This window comes from Scophthalmus maximus, chromosome 6, assembly GCF_022379125.1.
Source record: "Scophthalmus maximus strain ysfricsl-2021 chromosome 6, ASM2237912v1, whole genome shotgun sequence".
Taxonomy (NCBI): Eukaryota; Metazoa; Chordata; class Actinopteri; order Pleuronectiformes; family Scophthalmidae; genus Scophthalmus; species Scophthalmus maximus.
Window position 1 is genome coordinate 7,761,547 of NC_061520.1, and position 17,118 is coordinate 7,778,664.

The window sequence follows — 17,118 nt, forward strand, 5'->3', positions numbered from 1 at the left end:
CGCTTCACAGGGAAATTCAATCCCTAAACAAACTATTAAAGGTCTTAATTACGTTGCTACTGCAGGCTTCATGTGTTCACATTGTGAGAGGTGTGAATATGAAATCTGTTGTGAGGTCTAGTGTCCAGTTTGGCGATGAGGAAGACGCCCAGCTGGCAGCAACTAAGTACGTAAATATGACTAAAAACAGAAATGGTCCTGTTGCTTGGTTGCCGTCACAGGTGTGGTCTCACCTGGGCGTCCTTCACTGTCTTCTAATGACAACACAACACTAGAAATTAAAGAAAGTAAAATAAATGAATCCTAAAGTTCATATTTCACTAAATATTTCTCCCATTCAAATATGTAGTCTTTAAAAAGAAGATACTCCGATGGGTAAGCATTCTGCACAGCGATTTCTTGAGCACCGGGCAGAATGATGCACCTCATGCGCAGAGTTGATTTTCACATACATGACACCTTTCTCTGTGCCTTAATTTCTGAGTTTAACATTTGTTCCTGTGATCAAAATCTGTGGCATCACAACTGTATTTTTATGAACTGATCATGGGGCGATACGCAGCTTACATACACTGTATGGAAGCTTAAGTTTTTACACCTGCAGCAAACTGACAAGTGACACAGTTTACATTAGCAATAGCTGAACAGTCATATATTCTGGATCTCTCATTGAGAGAGGAGTAAATATGAATTGAAGAATTTTAAATGAAGTGATTGGGCCTTTTCGTTGCACATCAGACTTCATATTATCAATTTAGAGCATTTGTCTCATTGGCATAATCATAAATTATGTATATATACATCTCTATATATGTATGTACATGCATACTATTATATACCACCCCCCTAAACCCCCCGCCCCCCCAAAATACACAATCGCTCCTACGGTGATGTGAGGACGCAGCCACAAGGTGGCAGCAGAGGCGTCTGTATCTCGCCTGCTACTGTTCTAGACACGTGCTGCGGCCTTGATGTGTAAAAAAAGATGGACTTTACAATTGAGGAGTTATCCTGTTTACACCATAGTTAAGTTACACCATAAATAATCCAATCAATGGCTGAAAATGCAAATAAACAATCCATCCTCTCGTCTCCATCCAGCTGGGTTCGGGTGTGTGTCGTGTCCTGGTGGGCTTCTCCTTTCTACATTGAAAACCGTGGCGTTCAAATAAATTATACATCAATAACAAGAACCACCAAATATTGTGTAAACATTTTTTTTCTTTAATCGACCTCACATCACTAACCATAAACTGTGTATTTGCACAAGAGAGAAAAAAAGGTAGATGCGTATTTCTAACAACACTTAGGGTTCTTTTACCATTTTTTTCCCCCAAAGCATATTATTCACTTTATGTGGCCCCATAATTACAGCAGCACCGATATTGATTTGTTTCCTCTGAATAGATGTTTAAGCTTTATTTACTGTATGGTGGAGAGAGAAAAACTCACAGGCTGTGGATCTGATTTTTTTATCTGGCTCCTTACTTTCACTTAAGCATAAATAACATAATGTAATTTAAAAAAAATCAACATTAATGTTGAAATTGTATTCACTAAGACAAGACAAGGTAAGGTACAAAATTACTATGTGGAAATGAAATGAAATTAGAAATCATAGGCCCAACTGTTCCATAGCTTTTTTTCTCTCTCTCTTTCCTTTTCTCAATTATTCATACAGCTGCTATTTTGCAATTAATGACACTGGGATTAGATTAATGTTTTCAGAAAACACCGTCGTCTCCTCATCATTTCCCCTCATTATCTGAAATTACATTGTTTAGTGAGACTGTTTTATGGCAGGTGTCGTGGCAGCACATCAGAAAAGGTGAGGTTATTATTATTATTATTGTTCTCATACACGAGATGTGTGTAAGCGACTTTCCTCAGCCGCACAGCAAAAGGACACTTTGATCTGTTCATTAGTTGAAGCTGAAGTATTTGGGAGATCAGATAACAGGAGGAGCCATTTTGGGCCTTTAAAAAGCTCCAGTGGCTTTTGAAAGCAGATTCTTTCGGTCAGCCCCGGGGCGATGTGGCTTTGGGGGGTGGAATTACCTCATCTTGAAAATTCCCCCACGTCTTTTTTTTTTTCTTCTTCTCTCATCTCCACATTCTCTTAAACTGTAGCCTCTATGACATTGTTTCTTTTTTTTCTACTCAACAATAGCAGATAATTATGAGATTAGGTATAAATCCATGTATCTTATTTAGCTACATTATTTCACATGATAAAATAAACTTTTAATACATTAAGCTCTTTTCCCTGCACATTTATCCATTTGAATATGCATCTTGGTTATAATATATACAGAATAAATGCCTTATATATATATATATATCTTTTTTTTTAAATCGTGGAAGAATTTGTTTTGATTTGAGCCCAGCTCAGGTGTATCACACTGGACGGCGCATGCGCACTGCGCGGCCGCCAGGTGAAGTCGCCGACGTGAAACTCCGCCGGTTTCACTCAACCGCTGCGTCTCGGTGGGATCGCTGCGACCGGAGCCTCTCAGATGTCTGTACTGGAGAGGATAGACTGGAGGGTGAGTTCACTCTTTCTTCATTTGAAACCTGCAGCATTCGTTTATCCTTCAGCGTTTCTTTGATTATCTACTTCCCACGACAATCACCTGGTTCTGATCGCGCAGCGCCGCGTGTTCCGCTTCTGAAAGAACCTGCGATTAATAATGAGCAACGAGGCCAAGGCTGGTTGGGTTTCTCCAAAACTGCGACTGGTTCCAGTTTGGAAGCTTTTACTGGATGATGGTTTTACCAAAGAGATGCTCTTTATGGTCTCGACACTGAAAAAGAAAAAAAAAAGATTTTCTTTAGAATTATATTATAGACATGTATATAGACGATTATGACCTTTTCTTTTCTCCCCTCATTCTTCAAAAACACATACAAACAACAAGTAGGACACTATTTACTTTTTTTGAATATGAATTGGTTTATTTGTACTGTATATATATATATATATATATATACACCCTAACCCCCTAACCCATATATATAAATAAATAAATATATGTATACATATACATACATATATATATATATATATATATATATATATATATATATATATATATATATTTTTAAATATATATATATATATATATATATATATATATATATATATATATATATATATATATATGTGTGTGTGTGTGTGTGTGTATATATATATATCTCACTCAGAAACGTACACAGCGTAAAACAGATTATAGCATAATTTGCAGTGGGCATGTGTGAACCCATAACCTGAATATTATTGTGACATTAATTAGGGGCCCTTTGTGGTGTTCACGGTGTGCAATACAAATAAACGTCACATTTGTTTTTATTCTGAAGGGAGTTATTATGTGATCTTTATTATTGTTAAAGTAAACATGGAAAATTATATCTGTGACAAACCAATCGAGAAGTTACCTTATACTCACTCGCCCATTGATATGTGATTTATTTATTCATTCATTTCTTCTGCCATGGGGTCAATTTGAAATCTTTACACCTGACATGAGCTGAGCCGGTCGCGGCCCTAACTGTAGTCTTTAGACTGTTATTAAAAATGCCAAGTTGAGCACCAGGATCGCAGAGGACACACACGTCCCCGTCAGGCCAAGCGTGGCTAACCTGCTTTATGGGTCCCCAACGTAAAACAACATTTAATCAGTGCGCATTTCACTTCTGCTTCGCATCACAACAAGCCGAGGAACCCACACGCAAAATGAAGATAATCCTCAATCGCCCACGTCTCGTTGTTTCCCAGCCGATCATTACGCCACAGGCTGTCCCCCTGAAAAGACAAAGGGCTGTCCATTAATCTCACAAATTATAATCTGACGTGGAGCCTTTATACTCCTCAAATTACACTAAACCAATTAATGAAATTACTCCAAATAACCCCTTAATGAACATGGGGGCGTATTCATTTCTGCATATACGCACTTGGTCGTTATAATAAAGAAGAAGAAGAAGAAGAGGGAGAAGAAAAAAAGTGGTTTGGCCCATGCTTTTGAGACGTGATGCATATCGGAGCTTCAAAGCAGCAGCTTTTGTTTTGAACATTGCGAGGGCTCCACCAGAAATGTAAATGAAGTGAAGAAAGAGTTGTTTGTTGAGCTTCTGTTGAGCTTTGGAGGTTTTTTTTTTCTTTCTTCCGAGGGACTGGTGTTGCTTAAACCCCTCGGGCTTATTGCGGTTTGAGACAAGCACATAAAACCACCACCGTCAAACACCGACATCAGGAGAGTGTCACTTGATTTCACTGCACGTTGCTAAATTCACACTCCGGAGAGATGAGATGCATTCTCTTCTCTATGAAATGATGATTTTCAGCCACTGAGTGGGTTAAGAGGCATGAATATAGAAAATCTATTAGAGGCTTTTATTGCAGACACGTCCGCTGCAGATGAGGATGAAAATAAGAATTGTTTTAAAAACATTGATTATTATCAAATGGTGAAAATTGTAATGCTTCATGAGTACTGACGTTGTGATTTATGAGACTGGCCTAATTGAAAGAAATGCTAATTATTCATATAGTGGCCTATATATAGGCTTTCTATAACATCAGAAAAAAAATTCTAATTAAATAAATAAATAATGTAAGTGTTATTTACCTAAAAAAACACGTCATTACTTCTGTCTCAAGTGAGAAAAACAGTCTCTTTGTCGAAATAAAAGTGTGTAGTTCTCGTTATTGAGAACAGGATCATCAAAATCATCATTATCATCGTCATCGTCGTCGTCATCGTGACAACGTCGTCAGAACCTGACCAGGAGGACGCTTGGTAACTATGGCAACCCCTCGCTACTCGCCGGTCGGTTCTGATTCCGATAACTTCCATCACTTCACAGACAAAACGGTCCCTCGCGTCTGTTTGTTGCTGTAGATAGGAGTCGCAACTATAAGCAACAAGTGAAATGCAGTTATTCACTTCACATCGATACCCATCGATCCCATTGTACGTTTGAAAGAAATATGGATCCTGAAACACACACGTGTGCTCCTCTCAAATGAAAAAGTCCCGGCTCGAGGAGATGGAAAAAAAAGAAAAGAAAAAAAAAAAAGAAAACAGAAAGTGAAACAAACTAGTGGCGAGAGACTTCTCTGGGGTGATAGTAAAAGCCCCTTGGGTGCAAGTTGTCTGGCACCGCACAGACGGACAGACTCCTGATTGGACCAGCGTCCCGCCAATCGGACACGTTCGAAGGCCAGCTCCCTCGCCTGAGTCGCCTGGCGGGGCCACGCCCCCTCCGGAGCGCCCGCGCGGATATAGCACAGTGCTGCGCACGTCTCGCGCCAACAGGACTGAACGTCGCCGTCTCGTCCATGAGAGGGAGTCGACCGTCTTCTGTTGCGCCGCGCTCGAACCACGTCCACGGCCGAGCGGCAGCGACCGGAGAGAGGGAGGGAGGGAGGGAGAGAGAGAGAGAGAGAGAGAGAGAGAGAGTGAGTGTGAGGGGGGAACACTGCTCGATTCTTTTCTCCCGTAGCGGCCGCGGAGAGTCATACCTGTGGCGGGACAGTCAGTCGCTCGGCCACCTCGTCCCTTCCGCCGCGCACGAGAGGAGTTCATGAACACCAGGAAGCTCGTGTTTTTCCCACACCTGGATTAACTCACGGCCGACGACATATTTACATCCAGTTTTTTTTTCTTCCTTCCTCCAATTTATTTCCTTTTTTCTCACGAGGGCAAGGGGGAGACTTGTTTTTTTTTTTTTCTCTCTCTCTCTCTCTCTCTGTCACAATGTTGTGGAAATTAGCCGACAACGTTAAATATGAGGATGACTGCGAGGTGAGTTCCTCTCTCTCTCTCTCTCAGAGATGTGTGTGTGTGTAGCCACCAAAAGCTGAAACAAAAAAAAAGTGACACCGAACGAAAGTTTGCAACGACAATAATGGCAACGTGTTCGGTTTCCTCATAATAATTATCATGACACAAGGTACTGTAATGTAAAATGTTTTGGGGTTTTTTTTGGGGGGGGGGGGGGGGGGGGGGGGTGGACAGCAGCGGGAAAACAGCTGCCTGTCAAATAGAAGAAAAACTATCAAAACAAAAGGAAACTACAAACGTAGTATATTTCTATAATAAAAACAGCAACAAGACCTTCTAATAATAATCCTAATCATAATGATATAGTTTTCTTCATCTAAACTACCAAATGGTCCACTTAATTACGCTGCTTTATGTGGGTTATTAAATATACAAAAGGGCTACCCTTATGTAGAAGGAGGGAAAAAAGGGCTCGTAAAATATGAGCATAATATTCAAGTAAAGTGTCAATATTTTCATTATTTCCAGTGAATGACACGCACTGAATTCCCGCGAGGCACGAGAAAAGTTGTGGCCGCCTGCCCCGTGTTGTTGTTGTCCCGTCTCTGAGCCGCCCCCGTCTCCTCCCTCCGTCCCGCAGGAGAGGCACGATGGCGGCAGCAACGGGAACCCGCGGCTGCCCCACCTGCCCGCGGTCAGCCAGCACCTCTACAGCCCGTCGCCCGCCCTCTCGCACTCGGCCAGCTCGGACTTCCAGCCGCCGTACTTCCCGCCCCCGTATCAGCCCATCAGCTACCCGCAGTCGGGCGACCCCTACTCGCACCTCGGCGACCCCTTCAGCATCAACCCCCTGCACCAGTCGCCGTCGTCCAACCAGCAGCAGCCGTGGCCCGGCCGCCAGGGCCAGGAGGGGCTCGGCGCGCACGCGCGGAGCGGCCTGGCGGGCCAGATCCTGGGCCTGGAGGGCGGCTCGTCCGGGGTGCGCCGGGAGGGCTTCCGCCGGCCGGAGCTGCTGCCGCCGCCGCCGCCGCACGCGCACGGCCTGGACTCGTCCGTCATCGGCGACGGCATGGGGATGCACGACATGGGCCACGGGCTGGAGGACGTGCAGGTGAGTGGCGTCGACCGACCCCACGGCAGAACACTTGCAGAAACCTTTTTTATTGTTGTTGTTGTTTTTGTTGGAAAAACTCCCGTAAAGTAAAGACAATTAATTTGCATGTCATTTTAATCACAGAAAAAAAGTTGCCCAAAATGCACAAAATTCCCCCCATAGAGAATATCACAGAGGTATTGGTCCCTGTACTTTGTGCGTTTGTTTTGCACGGAAGAGGGGGAAAGTGTAATTTGGGCAGTTTTTTATAATTTTTTATTTCTTATATACATCCACCCCATAGAAATAAAATGCAGCTCGCTGCGTCTGTCACTTTTGAGGTGTCTGCACATGTTTTGCTTATTGCTGCTTCTTTTCTCTTTTTTTCCCCCCTCATCAGCATGTAGACGACCACAGTATTATTATGGCCGATCAGACAGTCATCAAAAAAGGTGAGTTTTACTAATCTGGCCATGAACCTTACATAGAAAAGAAAAGAAAGAAGAACGTTTTTGGGGAAAAAAGTACCTGCTCGGGGTGTGGGCCTTTGTCACTGAATTCACAGTAAGGCCTGCATTTGTTTTCACACATTCGGAAAATGTCATAACAATTACTGTTCTATGACGGCGCGTCAAACTCGCTCAGTGTGAGGGTTCCGCGGCAAAGGAGGAGTCTTCCATTTGTGCCCGCACCATACATACAGCGATAATCCCCGTCACCGTGAGATGCACTTATCTAAGCTCGACGTGATCCCCCGAACCCACTCTGTCGGCGGAGGAGTTTGAATGAATGCCCAGTGGAAAATGACAACAAAAAAAAAGAAAAAGAAAAAAGAGAGAGACTCCTTTCAAACGACAGCCGGCTGCAGCTGACATGACATGAGAATTGAGCAACCTCACAACCTCCCGTGTTGACTGTGAGCGGAGAGGAACAGCTCTGGCTCATCTTTAGGCCGGTTAAGCTCTTTTCAGATCACGTTAGCAGGAAATTATTAGGAGTCGATCTTGAAGCGGGCGTTTGGCTCTGCAGAACCAGCTCTTTTTTTTCTTCCTTTTCTTTTTTTTTTTGCTGGGGTGTGGCATTAAGGCTTCGCATGTGAAGGACAGCTCAGTAATTTGTCGGGACATGAACTGTTTTGAGGGGGAACTTACTCCTGCTGTTTTGTCATCATGGCTCCATTAAAACAGACTGTCGAGCGAGAGAAAGATCCGCTTGAGCAATGTCTATTCTGCTGCTTAGCTTTAGTTTTTTTCATTTGAACCACACAAAGCAGAGATACGACAGATAGATAGATAGATAAATGCACTATATTCAGTCGTAAGGATTATTTTTTATTATGTGATAACATGTATATTATGTGAAAGTGTGATTGCAAAAAAACCTGTGACTGCTGTGTGGTGGCGTATACACTGTACTTGCAAGCAGGAAGCCACGTGCGCGGCACAGTAAAACCAGCCGGTCCACATTTTGCTGTGTTAAAAAAAAAAAAAAAAAATCAGTGATGGCTCATTATATTGTTCCCATGCTCAAGGGCACGCTATGGGCACTCTAGGTTTCCCACTTGTAAACAATGGGATGTCATTCCCCAAGCATGTTCCCCCTCCGGAGGAGCCGTGCAGCAACCCATGTGACTCTGTGTGATTTCTGTCTCAGTATTAGGACTGCGAGGTGGCAGGAACCTTGATCGCTTACAGAGGACTTATTATCAGGGGGGCATTCTTGCTGGTGAGGATGAAGCTAGCAAATGTTTTGTTTTTTTTGTAGTGTGCTGTACTGTTTTGTTTGTTGTCTCGTTTCATGATGATGATGATAATGATGATGATGATTGTCAGTGCTTTTGTGGCTGGTTGAAAACATTTTTCGAAAAACTGTAAACAAAAATTTTAGGCCCCAACTTTTTGGTGCAGCTAAAAGTGCAAACACATTTTGGTTTTTTTTCTGAGGAACATCTGTGGCTTTCAGTTGAGAGGCAGTCTGTGTGCGTGTGTGTGTGTGTGTGTGTGTGTGTGTGTGTGTACCTGTTCGTGGATGGTGTTTTTTGGCATGAGGGCATTTTAGCCGTTTAAACCATCAGGCCTCCTGTGTTTTTGGGAAACCACACAATATTTCAAAAGTATTCAATAGCTGATTCTTGCGTATTTCTTTTTGTGCCGCAGACACTGTTTTTTTTTACTCTCAGTTGTGCGGAGCTGCATACACACTCTCGCTTGTGACTACGCACACAAGAAAAACAGATTTCCTGTTGCACAGAGAGAGAATCATGTTGAGCTGTACAGCAAAACTGTCAATGCAAACAAAGGCTACTGCAAAGTCTCTTTATCTTTTCTCTTTTTTAACATTTCACCTCACACGCATTTTTTTTTTCTGCACCCTCCAGGTCCTCTCACTCTACCCAAAGGCAATGCGCTGGGTCTTCCCTTCCAGAAAGAGTCCCTGCTGGGCATGGTGTCAAACCCCACAGAGGTGTTCTGCTCCGTGCCGGGCCGCCTTTCCCTGCTGAGCTCCACGTCCAAGTACAAGGTCACCGTGGCCGAGGTCCAGAGGCGCCTGTCGCCCCCCGAGTGTCTCAACGCATCGCTCCTGGGAGGAGTTTTACGCAGGTCAGAGCTCAGACTCGTGTTTCTCTCTCGTTGTCGTTTGAAAAAGGTCCTTCCACGTGACATCAAAAACGCTGCAGCACTGATTCCCCGAAAAATCCACTAACCCAGGTGTAATGAACTTTGCCGCTTTTTATCAATAGCTCTCTGTTGTGCGGTCGTCTCCGCTGCGAATGATCCTGCGATCCAGTGATCTGTAGACTAAAGCACGGCCGCCCGTGGGAAAGGTTTTTTTGTCTAAAAGCACAGCTTGGCTCAGTTGCTCGGGCTCATCAGTTTTTTTTTTTTTTTTTTGGTGTGTAAGGTTCGTGACATTCTTTGTGTGGTCTGCAATTTTGGGTTCTCCGCTTCCTCTGGGGATAGGTTACATCAACGCAGTTAGTACCAATCTGTGTGTGTGTGTGTGTGTGTGTGTGTGTGTGTGTGTGTGTGTGTTTGTGTTTGTCAGGCGCTGCAGCAAGGGTACGTTCATCTGTGGCACAGCACTTGACCCTATGGCACATATGTTAGTGTGTCGGGTCTGTTGAGGGACTGTGAGGCTACAGTCCTGACCGGAGCGTTTTGTGCTTCGAGTGCACGTTTGCCACTTCCCATGTGTCTGTGTTAATGCTGACATGTGCACACACACACACGCACGCACGCACGCACGCACGCACGCAGTCACAGTCAGTTTTTTAAGTAGGTCATATAGCAATAGGAGGATCGTGATCTGAGGGACAGGGGGGGATGAAAGAGTGGGGGCACTCGCACAAACACACGCCTCCATAAAGATGCTCCCACTCCCAGCCGCCATTGGCGAGGGAGAGCCTCGCCAATGGCCTCCCGGTCATGCGGAAAACCGAATTGGCCATGGCAAGTGCGTCGTTTAAGTGTTTCTGCAAACGCGCGTACAAGGGATTTCTCCGCCGTGCATTTTGGGGGCAAGCGTCAATTGCCCCAGTGTTTTACAGGCCAGGAGAGTCTGTTTGTGGTGTGTGTTTTCTTTTTTATCAGAGGTGTAAGATGAGACCTGCCACGGGAGTGAGTGCAATTATTTCTACTGTCTGGGAAATAATAATCATACCAATGTACTCTGTCTGTTCCACACAACGTTTGTCTTCAAATAATCAGGGTAATATGTGAAGAGAAGGCCCCCATGATCAATTCTCTACAAAAAAAAGAAAAGAAGAAGCCTGTTTGAATGGTCTGTGAATTATTTCAATGACTGTAAACGTTGTGTTTCTTCCGCAGAGCCAAGTCAAAAAACGGAGGCCGTTCCCTGAGAGAAAAGCTGGACAAAATCGGGCTCAACCTGCCTGCAGGAAGGAGGAAGGCCGCCAACGTCACTCTCCTCACCTCACTCGTAGAAGGTATGCCCCTGTCACTCATCTCGGTACGTTTCATATCGCGCCTTCTCGGGTGTAATTGCTGTTTGCAGGGGATGGAATGTCCCTCCAAAATTGTGAGAACGTGGGAACGTCAATCTCCTCTGCATGCTGCGAGTGACTGCACACCGTCTTGCGGCTTTATCCAAACACCATTCGCTGTGGAAATAGAGACGATGTGAATAGGACAACGGTTTTTTTTCCTTCCTTTTGTTGGTGATCCTGTCCATTTAGCAAGAATCAGAGCTGATGAGCTGATGCGTAAAAAGCAAGCTTCTTGGCCCATGTCTTGTGCTCTCGACAAAGACCTGCACATAATCCCCTTTTCACTCACTTTCATATATTGAGATTAGTGTCCGCTTAAGCCTGATGGAGCAACTTAGCAGCTCGCAAAACATGTCAGCGCAGTTACACTTGTATCATCCTGTAAAAAAGCGCCGCAAACTTTCAACACTGCAAACGGAACCGTTTGATGTATTTCTTCTTAAAAGTGATCAGAGTCTTGTTACATGGCCTCGATTCATTCACCCCCTAGCCCTAACCCTAACCCTAACCATAACACGGCAGCTTTACCTCCCTTTTGTCAATGCTTTGGATACTAAAACAGCATCATCAGTCATACTGTACCTTACAGTGACGCTGCGGCGTGATCTCAGTATAACTTTTAACACAAGGTAGAATACCCCCCCCCCCCCCATGCTCCCTACATGCCTAATTTTCATAAATGGGCTGATGATTTTTTTGTGCAGGAGAATGACTGGAGGCCTGCGTTATTTCCAGACCTTCAAAGCTGAATTAAGCCTTGTTATCTTGTGTTCGCCTCGCCAGGAGGGCCTGCTGACCTTAAATCTTGTGCCTCTGAATAGCTGCCTGCGTCCTCAACTGATGTGCGTGTCTATCAATAAGGGGTGCTGTTGGCGCCGCGGGCACTAGCATTTATCCGCATAAGCCCATTATGACCATGCAAGTCAAACCACCTTCAAGACGGAAATATATTCATCTCACTATCTCCCCCCCCCCCCACCCCCGGAGCTATGAGACCACGCACAGCTGATTATTCTGTAGTTCAAGCTGCTTCCCTTCATGTGCCTCGACGCTCGACTATAACACGTCTAAAATCGCGGACCGCTGGTGTGAAGCTGTAGAACTGATAAGCCGACCGGCTCACCATTTGATCTTTGCCCGGCGTGAACGGACAACGCTGTGATCATGTAAATAATCTTTATTCATTCCTAAACGTCCGGTGTTCGCACGAGATCAGCCACTCGCTTCCACTTCAGACTTGGTTGGCATGAGGACTTGTTGTTTTTCCCCTCTTACCAAAGTGGTTTTCTTCCTCTTCTTTTAGGCGAAGCTGTCCATTTAGCGAGAGACTTCGGCTACGTGTGTGAGACAGAGTTCCCTGCGAAGGCGATGGCCGAATACCTCGGCAGGCCGCACGTCGAACGCAACGAGGTCAACTCGCGCAAGAACATGCTCCTCGCTGCCAAGTGAGTGTCTCCGGGTGGGATGCCGCTAATTTGCAGAGAATTTTTTGGGGATCGCCGGAGTATTTTTGCTCGTCGAATTACCTGCAGTGTTATCTTGTTGTACGTATTTTCCCCTTGTCCCCCTGAATCATTGTTGTTGTGTATTTTTCTGCCTTCAGGCAAATCTGCAAGGAGTTCACTGACCTGCTCACTCAGGACCGATCACCTCTGGGGAACTCTCGGCCGGCGCCCATCCTGGAGCCGGGAATCCAGGGCTGCCTGACCCACTTCAGCCTCATCACTCACGGCTTTGGCTCTCCGGCCATCTGCGCCGCCATGACCTCACTCCAGAACTACCTGAACGAGGCGCTCAAACAAGTGGACAAGATGTACCTGAGCTCTGGCAACGACACCCAGGGGTCCTCAGACAGTGGAAGCAAATCTGCCGACAAAATGGACAAGCACAGGAAATGAGAGCTCAGAGGAGAATCCCTAAGAACTTGAGACCCCCCCCCCCCCAACCCGAGTCCTTTAATCTTGCTGCCCTGTCTGCCCTTTTTTGAACTTTAAAAAAACCCATCAATATTTAGTATCGTCATTTTGAGAGCTGAGTTTGTGCGCGACTCTGTATGTATTTACTGTGTGCTCGCACCGTTGACTTGATATAATAATGGATTTCTAAAAAGCTTGTCGCAGATCAGTCTGTTTTTCGGCACCTGCGGTCAGAGCGCCTGTGGACTGACCGTGATGGGAGCGCCTCCCGTGAAGACGTAACACAGACCATATCACAGCAACCACTATGCAGTCCTATACAGTTGCCAATGTGCCGCGATGCTACGACCATGGGACCTGCACTCTGTTGACAAGAAGAGGAAAAAGAACAAAGTGCACACTGTTTTCTTTTTCCCCACCTCCCTAGAGGACATCATTTCAAGATGAGTTGCTGCGGCTGTGAATTCCTTCTCAGCGTCCCCCCTTCTGCTCCGTCTGGAGGCAAATCCACTGATTTCCTGTGTCTCAACGGACTTGCAAAGGACACATTTTTTTATATGAAAAAGAGAGAGAAGAAGAATATCCACTTCATTTTCTTTCCTTTTTTTTTTTTTTTGGAATGCTTGATTTGTACAACCACTTCAAAATGGCTACAGTGTTATTGTGCTTTGTTCATGAGAGATGATTTGAAACTTATGTAAGCCTGAATGAGACAAGAAGTTTTTTTTTTTGTTGTTTGGGGTTTGTCGGTCTGCGTTTGGTCAGAAACCAGAGACTTCCAAGTCGTTATATCAGAAGCCTCTTCAGTGTTCGTGTGGATTACAGGCATAGCAGCGCTCCCATCGTAGCTCTATCTTTTCTACCTGGCAGTGGGAACATGTTATTTTTTGTGACTGTTATAGATATTCATCAACCTTAGTATTTAAAAAAAAACAAAAAACTGAGTTAAAATCTAATCCAGCAAAGCAGCCAGAGTGTATGCATGTGGTGAGAATGTGTGTAAATGTACATATTTCTTTCTTCAAAAATCTTTTAATTAGACATCAAATTCCATACATAGAATTTTATCCAGCATCTTGTCCTGGATGTAAATATTTTTTTAATTTATGTTGTAATTTAACGGGCTTGTGTAAATAATGGTATCATTCTGGTGTATGGTTTAACTTTTTATGATGACGTGTTAAACTTTTATAAATGGGTTAGTTTTTTATCGAGTAGAGGTTAGGAAGTGGGCATGATATACCTTCTTTTTTTTTTGGAAACTATGTTTAAAAAAAAAAAAAACTGTTTTAAAGTTTCAGGAAAAATAAAAAAAATTAAATGAACCACTCAAGTCTGATCCAGTGAGTCGGTGATGTCGCCTGCGCCTCTCAAACACACACATTTGGTTAATGGATAGCACTGTTGTTCTGTTCCCCTCCTCAGCAGTATTTCACAGATGATGGTTAAGTCATGTGTTGGAAAATGTTCCTATTAATAAGTGCCAAAGAAAAACCCCAAGCGGACGGGAACAGTGGCCATCATTATCTGCTCTCACTTAGCTTCACAAATAGGCTGTGTGGTTCAGTGAAGGCATAGACCTCAGAAGTACATCATGTGATGGGCAAAGATAGCTGAGAGCAGACAAATGGCTTGTTCATGCTTAAACATAGAAAGCTATTGACACGCACAGAGGAGACTGCGCAAAGAGCCGCGCTTCTCGTCCAACCGCCTCAGGTCTCAGCTCACCGGGTTTTGATGAGCAGGTGTGTGCTCTCGGGTGAAGAACTCACTGGGCTCTGACTTTCAAGGTGTATTTCCTCTGTGGAAATGCCGCGCTGCGAGTTTCACACTGCCGACGACGAATTCCTTTCATGTCTGTGAGAAAACAAAGCGATGCAAAAAAAAAAAAAAAACTGCAGTTGGGATTTGCATGTGGTGCAAGCTCGCTGCATCATAACTCGCCCGGCCGGTCGCGGCCTGCTGATTCATGTGGTCCGTCTGTTTATGTGTTGCAGGAGTTTATTGCCAAATGGCCGTGCCGTGGACACGTCGAACCAGTGCTGACTGAGACACGTAAGTACAGTGCTTTAACCCATAGCAAAATATTGCCTCAACGTTTCTCCTCATGTGAGCGGCAACTGCCGTGAATAGATTGGAATCGAACGACCTTATTATTGTATTTTTTTTTTTATCTTCAGCCAGAAAACTGACAACACAAGTTGAGCTCGCAGGCCCACCCTTAACCCCCCCCCCCCCCCCGGATCAAACTTCCAACGAGTGAAAGAGAAAACTCATCTCCACTCGTCACCAGGTGGAAGAGATAAAACACATGTGCATATCCTGCTCCGGAGGTCAGCATACGCGGAAAAAAACGGCGCTTCGCAAAGCGCCAGGCCAAACGTTACAGAGGCACGAGCGGCAAGCACCGCTGCGCTGTGCCGTACCTTGCAGTTGAACAAGTATCAGCCTCTCCCCAGTGAAACCTGTTTAACCAGACCTGTCAACTCTGCGGATCGCTGCCCTCGCAGCGGTTGACTTTAACTGCCTTCAGTTGCTCGCGTTAAAGCTTGTGCGCTCGGCCCCGTGAGAGTAGATAATGGGAGGAGGAGGAGGAGGTAGAAAAAGGGAAAGGAGGCACTGCTGAAGGTCGGTGAAGGATTTCTCTCTCCCCGAGTCTGAGGCTCTGATTATTATTATCTCCTCTCTCTCATACTGTCACTGTCAGTTGTGTCCCATCGCAGGGTTTGTCTTGGCGGACGTGAGCCCCTCAAACCCGAACTGGAGGAGTCTTTTCACGCGAGCTGTGGAACCTCAAGCAAGTCCCATTGGCCCTTCACGTAAAAAAATACCGTGAGCTGGACGGACTGAGATTCTTCGCAGACATTTTAAAAACGCACACGTGTCCAGAGCCTCACCGAGCGGCTTCGCTTCGGAGCCAGAGCTCATCAGATGGAACACCAGAATGGAAGATGCCACCCGTCGGAAGTTGGAACAAGACCGTGTTAAATGTCAGGGGGGGGGGGGAGTCATAGCCTACTACCAGAAAATCACCGTGTTTTCTTTGTTTTTTCCAATCATACCACATTTCACCTGTTTAATCTGTGTCCTCATCTTGTGTTTTCCAAAACACGGGCAACATGGTAACTGGTCAAACATTTCATCTCAACTGTGACACAGTGTGAGTAATTCACTTCTGACACGCCTAATAAAGCTGGGAAATTAAGGCAAGCGTGGACCTGTCCCGGGTTACCTGCTGCCTTCGCTTCTGCTCCTTTAGTGGAAAAAAAACCAACAACTCGTTCGCTCCTTTTTAATTTTATTTTCGCAGATTATATCTGACATACTAATAATAATCTTTTGATCTCATTAGGATGCCCAGGGCTACTTGTCAACTCCAGACTCAGTGAACTGTGGTTGTATTTCATGCCAGCTCTAACTGAATGACCTTTCTATGTAGGTCACGGCAAGTCACATGACGAAGCTGTCAGGAGAGAGGGACAACGCGGCAAAAAGTAAAAGCTTTTACGCCCTATTTGACTTATAATGAAATCTCATTTGAATGTAATCAGATGCTGTCTTTCTTTTGGAAAAAACAACAACTTCTAGAGCTAACAAGACTTTATGATCATTTTTATCGGCCTATTAAAGGGACATCGATTCAGGAGAAGTAAATCAGCTTCTTCCAATAATCGGAACATTTTGTTCACCCCAATTACTATTAAACATATCACGGCATTGTGTCCAACCTGTTCCCAGAGAGTTACAACTTTACTTTTTACCCCCTTTTCCATTCAGCCCGACCACTTCCCTTCAACAACTGCCTTTGAAATCTGTTGCACATTAAGGCTCATTTGCAGTCAGACTAATCGCTTGCTTGCAGTTCCCAACCACTGAAACCACTTTATGAGTTAAGCCGTGGTCTTATTGCTCTGTGTCATCAGCGATAAGTCATCCCGATGACAGCAGATTCTCCTGTGTGAATCAGGAGCCACGGTCTGGTTCGATAAACACCGGAGGCGCGGCGATCGTTCGGAGTGAAAAATGGGTGTCGCTCGCTTTGAGAAGAAATGAATCGAGGACAATTGCGTTTGACAGAAGATCAGAAATGATGGAGAGGGAGGATGAATGAAATGAGTAACATGAAGCGTAGAGATGACAGCAGCTTCGGTGGCGCGAACCAATAAAAGTCCCGCCATGGACTCGTGTCTTAAATCTACTGGATTGTAAGTCCTCGAGAAGAAGTTTGGCAAAGGGAAGTTTCCTGTGTTGAAACACATTACCTCCAAAGTAATGTGACCTCCTCCGAAGAGCAACTTTGGAGCCAAATTCATCGCA

At 44.8% G+C, this 17,118-nt stretch overlaps 1 protein-coding gene and 1 long non-coding RNA gene across 8 annotated transcripts in view; one reads left to right on the forward strand and one right to left on the reverse strand.

Moving 5' to 3' along the window:
- Window positions 1-1,203: 1,203 nt before the first annotated feature.
- LOC118309855 overlaps window positions 1,204-17,118 on the reverse strand; it is a 77,727-nt gene continuing 61,812 nt past the window's right edge. For 3 of the 4 annotated variants that reach the window (XR_004793633.2, XR_004793631.2, XR_004793634.2), the window contains 4 exons: window positions 12,514-12,751; window positions 10,812-10,999; window positions 3,727-3,802; window positions 1,204-2,804 (listed from right to left, as the gene is read on the reverse strand). This is a non-coding gene — a long non-coding RNA (uncharacterized LOC118309855). The remainder of the gene's footprint in view (window positions 2,805-3,726; window positions 3,803-10,811; window positions 11,000-12,513; window positions 12,752-17,118) is intronic. The other variant, XR_004793632.2, reaches the window with a different exon arrangement.
- On the forward strand, window positions 2,422-14,126 carry tfap2c (transcription factor AP-2 gamma (activating enhancer binding protein 2 gamma)). Of its 4 annotated transcripts, none has more exons than XM_035632410.2 (8): window positions 2,422-2,546; window positions 6,427-6,897; window positions 7,280-7,331; window positions 8,533-8,604; window positions 9,257-9,479; window positions 10,707-10,825; window positions 12,189-12,330; window positions 12,489-14,126. In XM_035632410.2, exons 1-8 carry the CDS (start codon window positions 2,517-2,519, stop codon window positions 12,781-12,783), a joined length of 1,404 nt encoding a protein of 467 aa, XP_035488303.1. In that variant the 5' UTR covers window positions 2,422-2,516; the 3' UTR covers window positions 12,784-14,126. The 4 variants fall into 4 exon arrangements, with proteins under 4 accessions (XP_035488303.1, XP_035488304.1, XP_035488305.1 ...); XM_035632412.2 differs by lacking the exon at window positions 2,422-2,546 and adding an exon at window positions 5,477-5,807; XM_035632411.2 differs by lacking the exon at window positions 8,533-8,604 and having other exon boundaries at window positions 2,423-2,546.